The sequence below is a fragment of the Podarcis bocagei genome (assembly GCF_964188305.1).
Source record: "Podarcis bocagei genome assembly, chromosome: 7".
Taxonomy (NCBI): Eukaryota; Metazoa; Chordata; class Lepidosauria; order Squamata; family Lacertidae; genus Podarcis; species Podarcis bocagei.
In genome coordinates, this window is record NC_138132.1 from 70,607,946 (window position 1) to 70,621,657 (window position 13,712).

At 48.1% G+C, this 13,712-nt stretch overlaps 1 protein-coding gene across 1 annotated transcript; it reads left to right on the forward strand.

The window, feature by feature from the left end:
• Positions 1-144: 144 nt before the first annotated feature.
• LOC308591021 (coiled-coil domain-containing protein 27-like) lies at positions 145-13,227 on the forward strand. Its single transcript, XM_081201542.1, has 13 exons — positions 145-298; positions 1,078-1,299; positions 1,471-1,597; positions 2,839-2,970; positions 3,419-3,564; positions 4,817-4,966; positions 6,044-6,274; positions 7,472-7,667; positions 8,276-8,406; positions 10,079-10,156; positions 11,168-11,380; positions 12,759-12,863; positions 12,984-13,227. The coding sequence occupies exons 2-13, from the start codon at positions 1,126-1,128 to the stop codon at positions 13,110-13,112; spliced, it is 1,812 nt and encodes a 603-aa protein (XP_081057668.1). The 5' UTR covers positions 145-298; positions 1,078-1,125; the 3' UTR covers positions 13,113-13,227.
• Positions 13,228-13,712: the final 485 nt, after the last annotated feature.

The following is a 13,712-nucleotide window of genomic DNA, read 5'->3' on the forward strand; positions in this document are numbered from 1 at the left end:
TTAAAATTTAACCACCCACACTTAAAATTGTGTGCTGTCGCATGTTAGGACAGGCTGTCTGTAATCTTCTCTCCCCCCCCCCACTTCTTTTCCAGTTGTTAGAACATACTAGCACATCGAAAACAGCTGGAAAAGGAAAGAAATGTGGGTCTCTCCTTGTTGACTCAGCCCCACCATTTTATAATTTGTCTTTCCAGACGGATCGACAAAAACATTTGATTGGTTCATCTAGCCACTAAACCTTGCGGCCCTGAAATAGATTGCTTTATGCCACGTTCCTAACTGCATTTACTCAAAGGTAAGCTTTAAGAGTGGTAGTGATGTTATTTGTGGAGGATAAGGTTACCTGTGGCTACTAGACAGCTGTGCTCTGCTGTCGAAGGCAGTAGACCTCTTGAATACCTTTTGCTGGGAGAGAGTATATCTTCACTCCGGTCCTGCTGACAGGCTTCCCAGGGGCTTCTGGTTGGCCACTCCAAAGACAGGACTTTGGACTTTTATTATTGTGAATTCAATTTTTATATCGCCAGCTATCAAAAGATCCCAGGGCTATGTCCAACATTAAAAACACATTACAGAACATCCATGATAAAAAACATAAAAAGCATACATACAGACAGCCTAATTAGGCAATAGTCATCATCACAGTCCTCTCCAACACACTTTCCACAGGCTAGAGGTTATTTAGTGGCTAAAGGCCTGGGTAAAGAATAATGTTTTTGTCTGGTGCCTAAAGACATGTAATGATGGCTCTGGGGAGAGTGTTCCACAATCGGGGAGCCACCACAGAAAAGGCCCGGCTCTTGTCACCCTCCAAACTTCTCTGGGATGGGGGATGTAGAGAAGGGCCTCAGATGACAAGCGCGTGGTCCAGGTTGGATTAGCCATTGGCCTGATCCAGCAGCCAAGCTCGTCTCAGTCATAAGTATGTCCCACTCATGTTCAGTAGGCGTGTGTGGGGGGGTGTCTATCCACAGACACAGTGTGCATAGGCTCACAGTCTTTGTTCAGTCCTATATACCCCATCTGACAATAAGAAGGTCTCTTTTTCTCATAACGGGCTTTTAAATTTTGCAGGGCTCTTTACCCCTTTGTTGCAACGGGAGCAACTGAGCCGCTGCCCTCATGGAGGAACGCGACACCTTGATGAGGAAGAGCTTCACAGTGCTGCAGGAAATGAGCAAACGGAAGCAGCGGCAGCAGTCGCAGCAGAACAATCCGGTGTGGACTCCTCCATCCAGCGGCAAAACCATCTCCAGCAAAGCAGGCCAAGCAGTGAGGGAGTACTATGAGAAGCAGGTAGGCAAAGCCTTGATACGAGCAGAATCCTAGCACGAATTTGAAAGGGCCCTGGACATCATTTAGTCCAGCCCTGCCTGCTCAGTGCAGGATGCCGTTAACAGCAGAGGTTGCCGATGTGGTGCCTCCTTTTTCGTCTCCTTTGCACCCTCAATTCCTCTCCTTCCCCAGGCTAAGGAACAGCTGGCGAGCCCTACAAGGTCTCCCTACATGCCCGAGGAGGAACTGTGGAAATCCTTCCTCATGCGCCCTGGGTGCCCCAGGTACAGCCACAAAGCTACTTCAACATCTGACCTTGGTAAGGCTCAAGAGGAAGAGGCAGTCTCTGTGGGAGACCAGGGTGGTGTAGTGGGCTGGAAGACAGCTTTCCCCAACCTATGGTTCTCCATCCAGGCACTGCTGGGCTGCAACTCCCATCAGCCCCCAGCCAGCATGGCCAATGGTAAGTAGTGGTGGGAGCTGGGAGTCCAACAACATACGGAAGGCAGCAGGTTCCCCATCCCTGAGTTAGGTGGAGCAATGGGCTGTGTTTTTCTGTGGTGCAGAGATGGGGAACCTCAGCCCAGCACCAAAGATGGTCCTTCAAGCCTCTCTTTTGGGCCTTTGGGACTCTCTCCAGGCTACATCCTGTTCACAGCCCACACCCCTGCTGTGTACCTGCATGTGTGCTTTTGTCTGGCTGAGATGCATCATTGTATTCTGTTAACATCTCCTTTCCTTTCCCTAGCTAGCAGGACCAGTGGTTCAAGGATGATGGGAATTGTAGTCCAAAAACAGTTGGAGGCCCAAGTTTGGGAAACTCTGCCCTAGTCCTACACTCCACCCTCGTCAACACACAGGAAGGATAGAGAGAGGTGGGGGGGTGCCTATAGAGACTAGTCTACCGCAAAAGTTTACATTTATCGCTCCACCCAGTTTTGCCTCTGGCCTCACCCACCACTAGCATGTGGCCCCCCAGAAGGTTGCTGAAAAGGAAATGTGGCCCTTGGGATGAAAAAGGTTCCCCACCCTGCTCTGGGGGCTGCACTCAAGCAGGTGAGATGTGTGCAGTAGCTAGGAGCAAGCAGTCATCAAAGTACTTTAATGAGCACCTTTCCATCCATCATCAATCAAGAAGGCATCCTAACTGAACTCAAGAAAATCTTACTTGAACTGTCAGGATGTTGACGTACATTCCAGATAACCGACTCCTGAGCTTGCTAAGTGCTGTTGTAACCCTAACCTGCCCCTCTTCCATAATCTTCTCACGTCCAAAATGTCTCTTCGGGTGGGCATGAGAACCAGTGGTCCTCCAGGATGTTGCTGGACTTCAGTTCCCACCAGCCTCAACTATCATGGCCAGTGGTCAGGGAAGAGGGGAGTTGTGATCATCCAACAACCTGCTGAGAGCTGAAGGTTTTGTTTTGCTGCATGCTGCATGCTGTCTAAACTGAAAAAGTGGTGCCTCCATTATTGGCGATTTCCATGCACTGTGTGTGTGAAAGACCCATGTAACCGTCTCCTTCCTCCTCCTCCTCCTCCGCCCCCTTCTCCTTGCAGGGAATGAGATAACCAAAGGCCACCTGCCTTGCAACATCAGCACCATAGGTCTGTCCTCCCAGCTCTCCTTGGAAGAATGGAACTTGATACTTCAGAGACCAGGTATCTTTGAGTCAAAGAGCTGCCTCAGATGTGAGTGCCTTTGTCTGACTTGCTGGTTCCCACACAGATCCCTCCCCTCCCCTCCCCTCCCCTTCCTGCTGCAAACCGGAGTTTACATCTCAGGACAATGCAGAAAGGGGTGTGGGGCAGGCAGCTTTTGCTATGTTTAAACAAAAGTGCAGTGCTTTCGTTTCAGCTGCTATAACTCGCCTCTTTTCAGGCAACTGAGCTGGACAATTTCTAGCCTTCCGATGCGGTACATCCCAGGACAGCCTTCTTTTTATAATGGCAATGTATTAAATGTATCGTTAAGGGCTCCACTATTGCCCATGGCACCCTGGGTGCTTCCAGACGATTGCTAGACCCGTGTGGGTTTCAGTCGCATCCCAGCAGATTCAGGACTAGCATCGGAGATGATCCATAGCACTACCTTGACGGTGCCTTTCTCTCCTCCACTCCGTTGCCATTGCGCGCACAGATTGTCCAGCCTCATCTACTCAGAGCATGTCTGGGTTGCGTAAGTGGAAAAGTTTCACCGAGGGCTTCACAGGCGACGTCTACCTGAAAAGCCAAACCCGCAAAGGAAGCAGAATCCCATGGTACGTCAGTCTGCTGCAGGAAAAGGTAAGGATGTAACTGTCAAAGCAGCTTGGCAGAGGAAAGGGAGCAGGGAACTGGGCCGTGCAAGGCTTACTGGAAAGCACTGGCACTGGCCAGGCCCATCCTGGTACCCTGGATGCTGAGCATGGGGGGACTCATGCCTGTAGTGGAGTGCTTCAGTATAACCACACTGTTGTGATGTTTAAGGCAACTTTACTTGGTCACAGCAGCAGCCTCTGGGGAGAACGCAAAAGTGGAAACTGCAAGCCTATGAATTACGCAGGCTTATATAGAGCCATGCCCTCACCTTAGTTTTACAGGTGCATGGAAACTAAGTCCCGTTCTCAGGCGGAAAGCATGCCTGCCATATTGGAGCCTGCTCTCCATCAGACAAACATTAATACAGCCAGAGTAATAGAGCTATCCTTCTGTAGTTACAGTTTTTTATACCATGTGTAGGCTATTTATCAAAGCATATACAGTTCTACAATTTCCACTACGTGCCCTTCCAGGGAGGCACTCGAAAGTGGGCCTTCTGGTGCAGGTCAGTGGATCTGAGTAGGTTCAACACCAGGAGAAGCACTCTGAAAGATATAGGGGTCCCGAACTACACGGGCCTTTATAGACCCAAGTCGGCATGATGAATTGGGGCTTGGGAACATACAGCTGATGGAAAGATCTCTGGCTCCTGGAGATTGTCTGCCTGTCAGAGTAAAAAATATTGGGCTACATCAGTAGTCTTCCTTGTATCTGAACATGGCTGTCTTCCCTCCCTACCCCATATAACAGTCAAGGGCACCTGTTTTCAGCTCGAGGCCACATTCCCTTGTGGAGAGCCTTCTGCGGGGCCCGCATGCCAGCAGGGGGCACAGCCGGAGGTGAAAAGTAGGCAGGGCAGCGGGGGCAGCTCTTTCCCTTTGCACAGCAGCCTACATTCCAGCAGGGCTTCTATACAGAAGCATCCATTTCTCTATACTCTGCCAAGGCAAGTAAGAGGCATGAACCGAGCTCTGGAGCACCTTCCAGCCAGGCAGAAACTCTCAAGGAGGGCATAGAGTGGGGCCAGTAAGGGGGAATGGCCGAGGAGTGCTGCAAGGGCCAGGAAGAACAGCCTGGGCGGCTGCATTTGCCCTGTAACCTGAGGTTCCCCACCCTTGCCATGTAAATGGACAAAGTGTTTATTGCCCTGGTGGGGCACCCATGTCATGCAACTGTAGGAAGTGTCTTTGAGGTCTCAACCTGGCTGTTCCCATATCTCCCCCCCTTGCCCCCCCAGGATACAACTTTGCAAAAGATGGAAGCAGAACTCGTCCGCAAGGATGACGTGATCTCAGTCCTCCGGGAGGAGCTGGAAGTGATGCAGATGCAGCTGGACCAGGCCCAGCAGGGGGGTGAGCTCACCCCAGTGGAGAGACCCGCCCAGAAGGTTGGCCCAGTCCTTCTTCTCTGTTTATTCATTTACTGCCTTTCTGTCCTGCTTTTCCTCTAAGGAGCTGAGATTGGCGTATACGTGGTTCTCCCCTGCTCCACATTTTACTCTCACAACAGCCCTGAGTGGTAGGTTAAGCTGAGAGGCTGAGGCTAGCTCAGGGTTAACTAGCAGGCTTCACACCCAAGTGGGGATCTGAACCCGGGTCTCCCGGGTCCTAGTTTGGCACATGAACCACTGTTTTTTAAATTTTCATTTCAACAATTTGCATGTCGCTTAACAGCTATACAGTAAGACTAAATGTGAGTTAAAACTATGAAATCAGCATTCACTTGAACAACCTGCTGAGATAATCTTTGGAAAAGAAAAAATTCAGGAAGCACTGGACATTCAACAGGCCTGCCTGACCTCAACCGGAAGGGAGCGCCACAAAAATGGGATCCAAGGGACTGAACACAGAGAGGCTCCTAGTGGATACGAGCCATGGGGGACCACTGGCAGCTACCTCATTGCAGGGTGTTGGACTGGATAATCCCCATGGTCCCTTCCAACCCTACAATTCTATGATTCTCTGATTCCTGCATTGCGGAGGGTTGGACTAGATGACTCACGAGGTCCCTTGCAACTCTGCAGTTCTATGAAAAGAAGGATCCCGAACCACACGACACTACATTGGCTGTCTGTGTGTAATTCTGTAAGCCTCTATATGTGCCAGGGGCTCTTACTTTGCAATCCAACTAAAGGGAGAGCAGGGCAAGTGAATGCACAGCCTCTGTGCTAATGGCAAATGCTTGGAGATATGCTTGGTGGATTCGCCCTCAGTGGTGGCTGGTGCCCATAGGGATTGGTAGGATGGAAGGCCTGGAGGCCAACAGTAGGTGGCGCCAAAGCCAGTGGCAGGTACAGCCAGAGTCAATGGCAGGCAGAGTCCCTATGCTTCCTATGCTTTGCATCCTCTGTGCCCAGTATTTCCTACAACAGTTCTGAGATAACCTTGCAAGTTCTAGCAGCATTTCCCCAAGTTACTGGAAGGGCTTCAGTGCCTTCTGAATCTTTTATCCCTCTCCTTAAAAGGAACCGGAAGAAAAACTTGCGGTGCAAGTGAGTGACCCAAACCTGCGCAGGCGAGGTGTCTCTCTGCCGGTCCTTATGAAGCAGAAGAGCATCCCGGAAGAATTTCGGCAGGAATTGGAGCGGTTGAAATTGGAGGTGGCCCAGACAGATAAACAGGTGGACTCCAAGATGGCTCTCCTTAGCAAGACGCTGCTGAAGGATCAGAATGAACTGGAGCAGCTGGAGAAAGAGGTGAGCCCAAAGGCCAGTTGGGGAGAAATTTTCTACACTCGTAGCAAATTCATTTCCCAAGCTCTGGTGTCCATAGAGCCGAAACAGCACCGTCCACACAAAAGAGGGGAAGTTTCTGCAGGTATGGGGAACACACAAAGATTTGCAGAAGTACAGAATGTCTATGGGGCTGGGCAGAACCCTGCCCCCTCCTCAAGCTAGAGATGGGCACCCTTTGACCTGTGGTTCAGTTGTGGCCCCCAGAATTGCCTAACTGGCCCTTGGGAGTCCCTTTCCCTTGCTATCCTGCTTTTCCCCCAGGCCACAGCAAGACCTCATTCTCTAGTGTCCAAACTGACCTGGCTGGCACCCTCCTTATCAGGGTCAGAGTCAGCAGTGGTGAAGTTAGGTGGTTTTAGACTCTGGTCTTAAGGACCCTATTCCTTTAGAAGGTTCAATCCCCAGTGTCTCCAGGTCACCCTCTTGAGGTGCTGCCAGTCCATGTAGACAATGCTGAACAAAGTGGAGCAAGCTTCTGGCTTGGTTTAAGAAAGGTTTTATGTGCCTAAGTCATCCTCATCACTTTGCTTACTTCCAAATGTGGTCCGACCTGCTGCTGCATTTAACGGGTGCCCATCTGCTCACTCTGTGGGGTCCCAGGACCTGTGCCCTAAAGTTCTGACTCGTTGGTGAGTAAAAGGTCTAATCCAGGCAGGGGAAATGGAGGAAGAAGGGGAAATGTTTGAGTAGAGGAACCTAGCAGAGGCCAGTTTCCTCATTTTCCAGTTGTAAATTTGGTTCTGCACATTTCTACAGCAATTTGCACTTTTGAAGGAAAAAAACCCCCCAACAACCCCTAAATTCTAATGAGAATTCACCAGTATTTTTGTGTGGATTTCTCCTAACATACCCTTTTTTGGGGGGTGGATGCAGTTTCCCCTACTATAATGCATTTTTGAATGCTGTTTTCAGTAAGGTATGCATTTCTATGCAAATCTTCTCCTTAGGGTGTGCATATTTTGCATGCTTTTCTTGCTTGGAGAGCCGCAGTACAAAATTTGGAGAAGTGCAGATTTCAAAGGCTAATTGTGTTCCAGCTCACGTGTTGCTTTGAGAAGTACGGATTGTGTAGTTTCCTGTTAAAACGCGAACAAAATTGGCTTTCTCCCATGCCCTTACTTTGGCATCCCAGTCTTTCTTTGTGCTCTCTCTGCACAGTACTCTGAAATACAGGAAAAGGTACGCTTGGAGGGCAAGGAAGAGATGCGTGTGGAAAGTGGATCTTACGAAGAAGTGAATACGGAAGAATCGGAAGAGGAGCTCCTTTTTAGCAAGCTTCTCGAGTTCCAGAGGATGAACAACAAGCTGTACGACGAGCTGCAGAAAGTGAAATTTGATTATGACATGGCCAAGGGTAACTTTGGAAAGCTGAGATGGTTATATATATATATATATATATATGGAAATGGGTTGGCTAATATTTTCCTTGGGGAACCAAGAGTCACCCCTTCTGGAGGCAATCTCACATTGTAGGCACTGATTGAAATGGAACTAAGGTGAGGCCACTGAGAAACAAGAGGGAGTTGTGAGCATGCTCAGTGGAACCCTGAGGTTAGTTGAAATGCAAAACAATCATTTTGGAATCCTAAGCGGGTGACCTCCTCAAGAGCCCAATGAGAGCTGAGCATGCCCAGCAACCATGGATTGCTGAGTGTTGGTTGGAAAAAGAAAAGAAAACCAGGGAATGGAGAATGGAATGGAGTTTCCTGGGATTGGGCATGGTAGCCCATTGGAAAAAGCAAAGAAAACCAGGGCACAGGGAATGGAATGGAGTTTCCTGGGATTGGGATTGGTTGTCCATTGGACGAGAGCATGCCTGCAAGAAGGCAAAAACAAAACAGCAACATTGGTTTGCAGGTCCCTCTCTTGTTAATTCAGAGGGTTCATGCTAGTGGAGAGTTTCTGGCGATCCATACTGGGTGGCCTCGATCACATTCATGGGCTTTTCTTTTGATTCCCTAGGCGCGTTATCTTCCTTGCAAAGGCAGCTATCCTTTGAGGCATCCCAGCTCAGGAAAGTTCACGCAGAGCGAGAATCATTGCAGAAGGAGCTGAGGGAGCGGGGAGCTCAGCTGGAAGCCATGTCTAATAAAGTATGTTGATTGGGGGGTTTACACAGTTCTGCTGGGTTTGGATTGCGGGGAAGGCTGAGAATTCTTTTAATTTTTTAAGGCGTGCTCTTAAATAGCTGAATGCATGAGATGGTGAGGAGGGGGTCGTTTCTCAGTGGTTGAGCACCTGCTTTCTGTAAGGAAGGTCTCCACTCCAGGACACTTTTAAAGATGTAGGGAATTCAAATTAATTTGATGTGAATTTGTTACAAATTAAGAATCGAATGGAAAACAACTACGGGGTGGGAATGATTAAGTTTTTTATATACACAGATGGAGGGAAATGAAGGTTTTGTTTCAGAAATAATAATTAATGGGTTAATGTGGATTGATAAACGGATGAGCAATCCTCACTTCATAACATTGGAAATGTTAACTAGTGTACAAGCAGGAATTGACAAATGAATGGACAAGTACAAAAGGGGGAAATTGTGAATTAGAGATAATTATGAAATATAAGCAGCAATAAGGGTTAATTATTGGCACATCTGGGAAGCCATTATTTATTTATTTTTTAAAAAGTTGTACAGTGATACCTTGGGTTATGAACTTAATTCGTTCTGGAGGTCAGTTCTTAACCTGAAACTGTTCTTAACCTGAGGTACCACTTTAGCTAATGGGGCCTCCCACTGCTGCTGCACAATTTCTGTTCTTATCCTGAAGCAAAGTTCTTAACCCGAGGTACTATTTCTGAGTTAGCAGAGTCTGTAACCTGAAGCAACTGTAACCCGAGGTACCACTGTATTAAAGTTGTTTAATTCATTATGGATTTGTAAAAATAGATAAAAATTAACTGGAGAAAGAGAAGGTATCCAGTTCAATCCCCGCTATCTCCAGATAAGGATTTGGAACAGCCTCCTCTCTGAAACCCTGGACAGCCACTGGCATTCATGCAGCCAATCCTGAGCTAGTTGGACCAGTAGTCTGACTCAGCATAAGATAACTTCCTAGGTCCCTGAGAGGGCTGAGAGAATGGATTGGCCCCTCTACATGTTTCTAGCAGGTTTGCTGCTAAGATCTTCATGGCCTTATGGTGAGATGGCAGGTCTGTGGCTGGCTGGAGGTTCACGTGGCACTTGGAGGAAGTTGCCATGGCTTAGTGGTAGAGCATCCGCTTTGCAAGCAGAATTCTCCTGGGTTCAATCCCCAGCATCTCCAGGCAGTGCTGGAAAGGTCCCCAGCCCGAGATCCTGCAGAGCTGCTGGCAGATGGGAGTAGACATAAGGACGTACCAAGGGCCCTGCTCTTGCATCAGGCCGGTGGTCCATTTTGTCCAGCATCCTGTTCTCACAGGGGCCAAAATCACAAGAGCACTCCTTCCCTCCTGTGGTTTCCAGCAACTGGTGTTCCAGTAGCATTACTGCCTCCCAACTACGGAGGCAGAGCATGGCCATTGTGGCTAGGATCCATTGACAGCCTTCTCCATGAATTGGTCTAACCCTAAATAATTGGTTGGCAGCCATCGCTACCTCCTGTGGGAGCGAATTCTGCAGTTTAAGTAATCAAGGCAATACTGAGTTAGATGCAGCTGTGCTCTGGCTGAGTCTAAGGAAGCTTCCTGTCTTCTTACGGGCTGTACCTTCCAGCTGGGATTTCCGCCGGGCCGTGAACATACTAAATGGAGCCCTTTCTCATGCTTGCCTTTTTATTTTAGTTTAGCAACTTGAGAGAGGAGAGGAAGCACGACGAAATGATGGGCTCCATCGAGAGAGAGAATTACAATCTCAGGCAGGTGAGTTGCTGCTCCCTGCCAGTAGGGAGGGCGAATATCTCAGTTTTGGTTTCTCTCATTTTTTCCGGTCTTAAACTTCGCTTCTCCACATTTCCACATCAGTTTGCATTTTTTGTGTGTGTCGGGGGTGGCGGGGAGTCCTCATGAACTTCCTCAGCATTTCCGTTTGAATTTCTCCTAATATGCCCATTGTTGCATGCATTTTCCTCTAATTTGAGGCATTTTAAAATTATATTTCCCCATATATATGCATTTGCAGGTGCGCTGCACCCTAGCGTATGCATTTCCCCCCACACCTTACCTGTCTGGGGAACTGCACTGGAAAATTTGGGGAAGTGTGAATTTCAGTGGCTGGACTGTGCTTCAGTTCATTTCTTGTTGCAGAAAGTGCAAATCAGGTGGCTTTGCCACTAAATGCAAACTGAATCCACAAAGCAGGTTCCTAAGTTCTTATTGTGGGTCTCCAATGTGGTGCCCATGGGCACCAGTGTGCTTGCCTGTAACTCCTAAGGCACCTGCAAAAGAGACTGAGCTTTTCGTACGCCATTCTTGTTTCTACAGCCTCAGCCTCTCTTACATTCAAGCCATTATTCTGTTTTGTTTTTTGCTTTATTAATTACTACATTTCTATCCCACTTGTCCTCCAAGGAGCCCAAGGAGCTGTATACGTGTCTCCCTCTCTCCACTTTTATCCTACCTTCGAGGTAGGTTAGACTGAGAGATAATGATTGGCCCAAGCTGTCCCACGACAGCAGCCATCTTCTGATATGCCGTGCCCCCACAGCAGCCATTTTGCACTCTCCTCTCACATTTCAATTATTGTTGCGCACAGTGTTTGGCTGGAGAAAAATTCGGCACAGTGTGGATTTTCAAAGGATAGCTGCGTTTCGGTTTGTTTATTAGTCTGGGAACTGCAAATTAGGTAGTTTCCCATTAGAAAGCAGACCAAATCAAAACCTCCATCCTTACTCTTTGTTACCAGTTCTATCTTTCTCCTCTCCTGCCACGCAGGACCTCGCTGATCTGGAATCCAAACTAACTGACAAGAGCCAGATGATTGATGACTTGCAGAGCAACGTCAACCGGCTCCAGGCCGAGCTGTTACTGAATCAGCACCATGTTGGGAACGAGCTGAGCCGGCAGAACGACCTGCAGAGACAGCTGGAGATCTTGCAGCGGGCAGAGCAGCAAACCAGAGTCACTCTGGAGAGCATCAGTGCCAGGGTAATCTTCTCCACAGATCGCAGGGCTTCTTCAACCACTACTACCACCCCTGTTATTGCTATTATGTCATTCTTATTACCGTTATTACCATTTGCATTTCTTATCAACCCTTCACCACAGCAGTGCAAAAATACGCTACTAAACTCAATTAAAACAAAGGCAGGGCAGTTGGTCCATCTAGCTGAGTATTGTCTACACCAGGGCTTCCCAAACTTGGGTCTCCAGCTGTTTTGGGACTACAGTTCCCATCATCTCTGACCACTGGTCCTTCTAGCTAGGGATGATGGGAGCTGTAGTCCAAAAACAGCTGGAGACCCAAGTTTGGGAAACCCTGGTCTATGTCTACTGGCAGAGGCTCTCCAGGAGTTTTGTGCCCAGTGCAACCTGCCAGGGATTGAACCCAAGACCTTCTCTGTTTAATGCATGCTTGCATGCTTACATGCATATGCGCATGTAATGTTATGAATGTACGTTTATGTCTACACACAGGCCCAAAGTATTTTCACTAGTACCTCAGGAACAGAACTGAATTCTGTCGGTCTGCAAAACGGCAGCTCCCAGAGTCTGGTGGTTGGTGCCCATTGGAGCTGGTGGGGAGGCAGTACGTGGCACCAGAGCCAGTGACAGCTGCAGCCACTGCCAGTGACAAGCAGAGCCAGATCTAGTTTTGACTGCATCCTCCTTTCTGCAACACAAGGGCAACGCTAGGGCTAAGGAGAAGGAATTGGACAGCCAGGGCCATCCACAGGGCTGGATGTAAGCAAGAAGGCAGGCAGGTGGGGGTGAGCTGCTTATTGTGGTGCTGTACCCCATTTGCTCCTCTTCCGCTTCCCAGAGTTCCTTGGGGTAAGCCCTGCTATTTTAAATGGATAAAAATCTGAACTGAAGTTTCTAGTGCTCTTTGAAAGATGGAAACAAATCAAAAATTTGAAAATGGCATGAAACATGGCTCTTGCAAATGAGTAACCGAGAATCCTGGCCGCTTCCAGAACGTCCCTGTTTCAGGGGTGCGATTCAGTCACGTGCTGGGAAATCCAGATTGTGCAACTCAGGTGGATTTGGTGTTCTTGTGCAATAAACCCACTTCCAGGGGAAAACCAGACCTTTTGCTGTAAGGAAAGTGACAGGGATATCCACTGGAAAGTGAGCGATAAGGACTGCTTGGTGCAATGTCGTTCAACCTTCTCCCAAAGAAATCAGAATAAGCAATGGTCCTACTCGGAATCTTTGTGCACGTGTGTCAGGACGAATATAGACTGGTTGCCTGGGAGAGACCTCTGCCTCACTGCATTAGCTTTGATTCTAAGGAATGACATTCTCTAATTTTTGAACTAAGGCACTGTCCACTTCATTCCCCCGCCCTTCTTTTCACTGAAAGTTTGAAAGGTTTCGGAGTAGAATCATCCAGGCATCTTACAGCACCCCTGGCACCAAGTCTCCCCAGGCCGAAATCACAGACGATGAAGTTTTAGAGTCCTTACAGGTAAAAGTAACCATGTGGAAGTCAGATTGTCACTGTGGCTGCAATGCAGAAGCGGGATGGGGGGATGGAATAGCTGCCTCCATTTCTAACAGAAAGCTCCTCTGTGGATCTGTCTTCCAGAAAATAATAACAGAGCGTCTAGGCTTTTACCAGTTGCTGAAACAGAAAGGGGTGAAAGTCCCAGCTCTGGGCGCCGCCGAACCGCTCCCTCCAATCACTACCTCTAAGAAAAAGAGTTCCAGCAAATAGAGATTTGAAAGCTAAAGTCTCTCCTCTTCACATTCTTTCCTAACTGGGGCTTGATCCATTCTTGGTCATCTTTTATAATTCCTTTTCCTGACTCCAATTAAATGATTGCACGTAATGTTTAGTTTTTCTCTCTGACCCACTTGCCGCTTCCTCTTATTCTGCAAGAAACCTGCTCCTACTAGTGGTGTAAGTTGCTAATAATTTGCATTACCACCGAAACAGTCATGTCATATCGTCACAATACAGCTTGAAGACTCAGCAGTAGCAACTACTTCCAAAACCACGTTATTTAATTTTATTGCTAGGGGCCTCGTACCTCGTGTTGTGCAGGAATTCTAAGACACACACACACAAAAATCAGTGCAGTTTTTAAATCAGTGGTTGAAATCAGTGCAGGGTTCAGTCCCCCATTGTGATTCCAAAGGTGTCTGGCTGTATCCAGACATGGAAGAAAACTTGCTCCTTGATCTCAGGAACCATCGTGCCAAATTTGTGACAGTACCTTAAGAGGTGGCTAAATGAACAGACAAGCAACTTTCCAAAATATATAGCAGTCTGCATTCATGGCATAACCTTTTGGCAAGAAATTCTGTAAGTTTT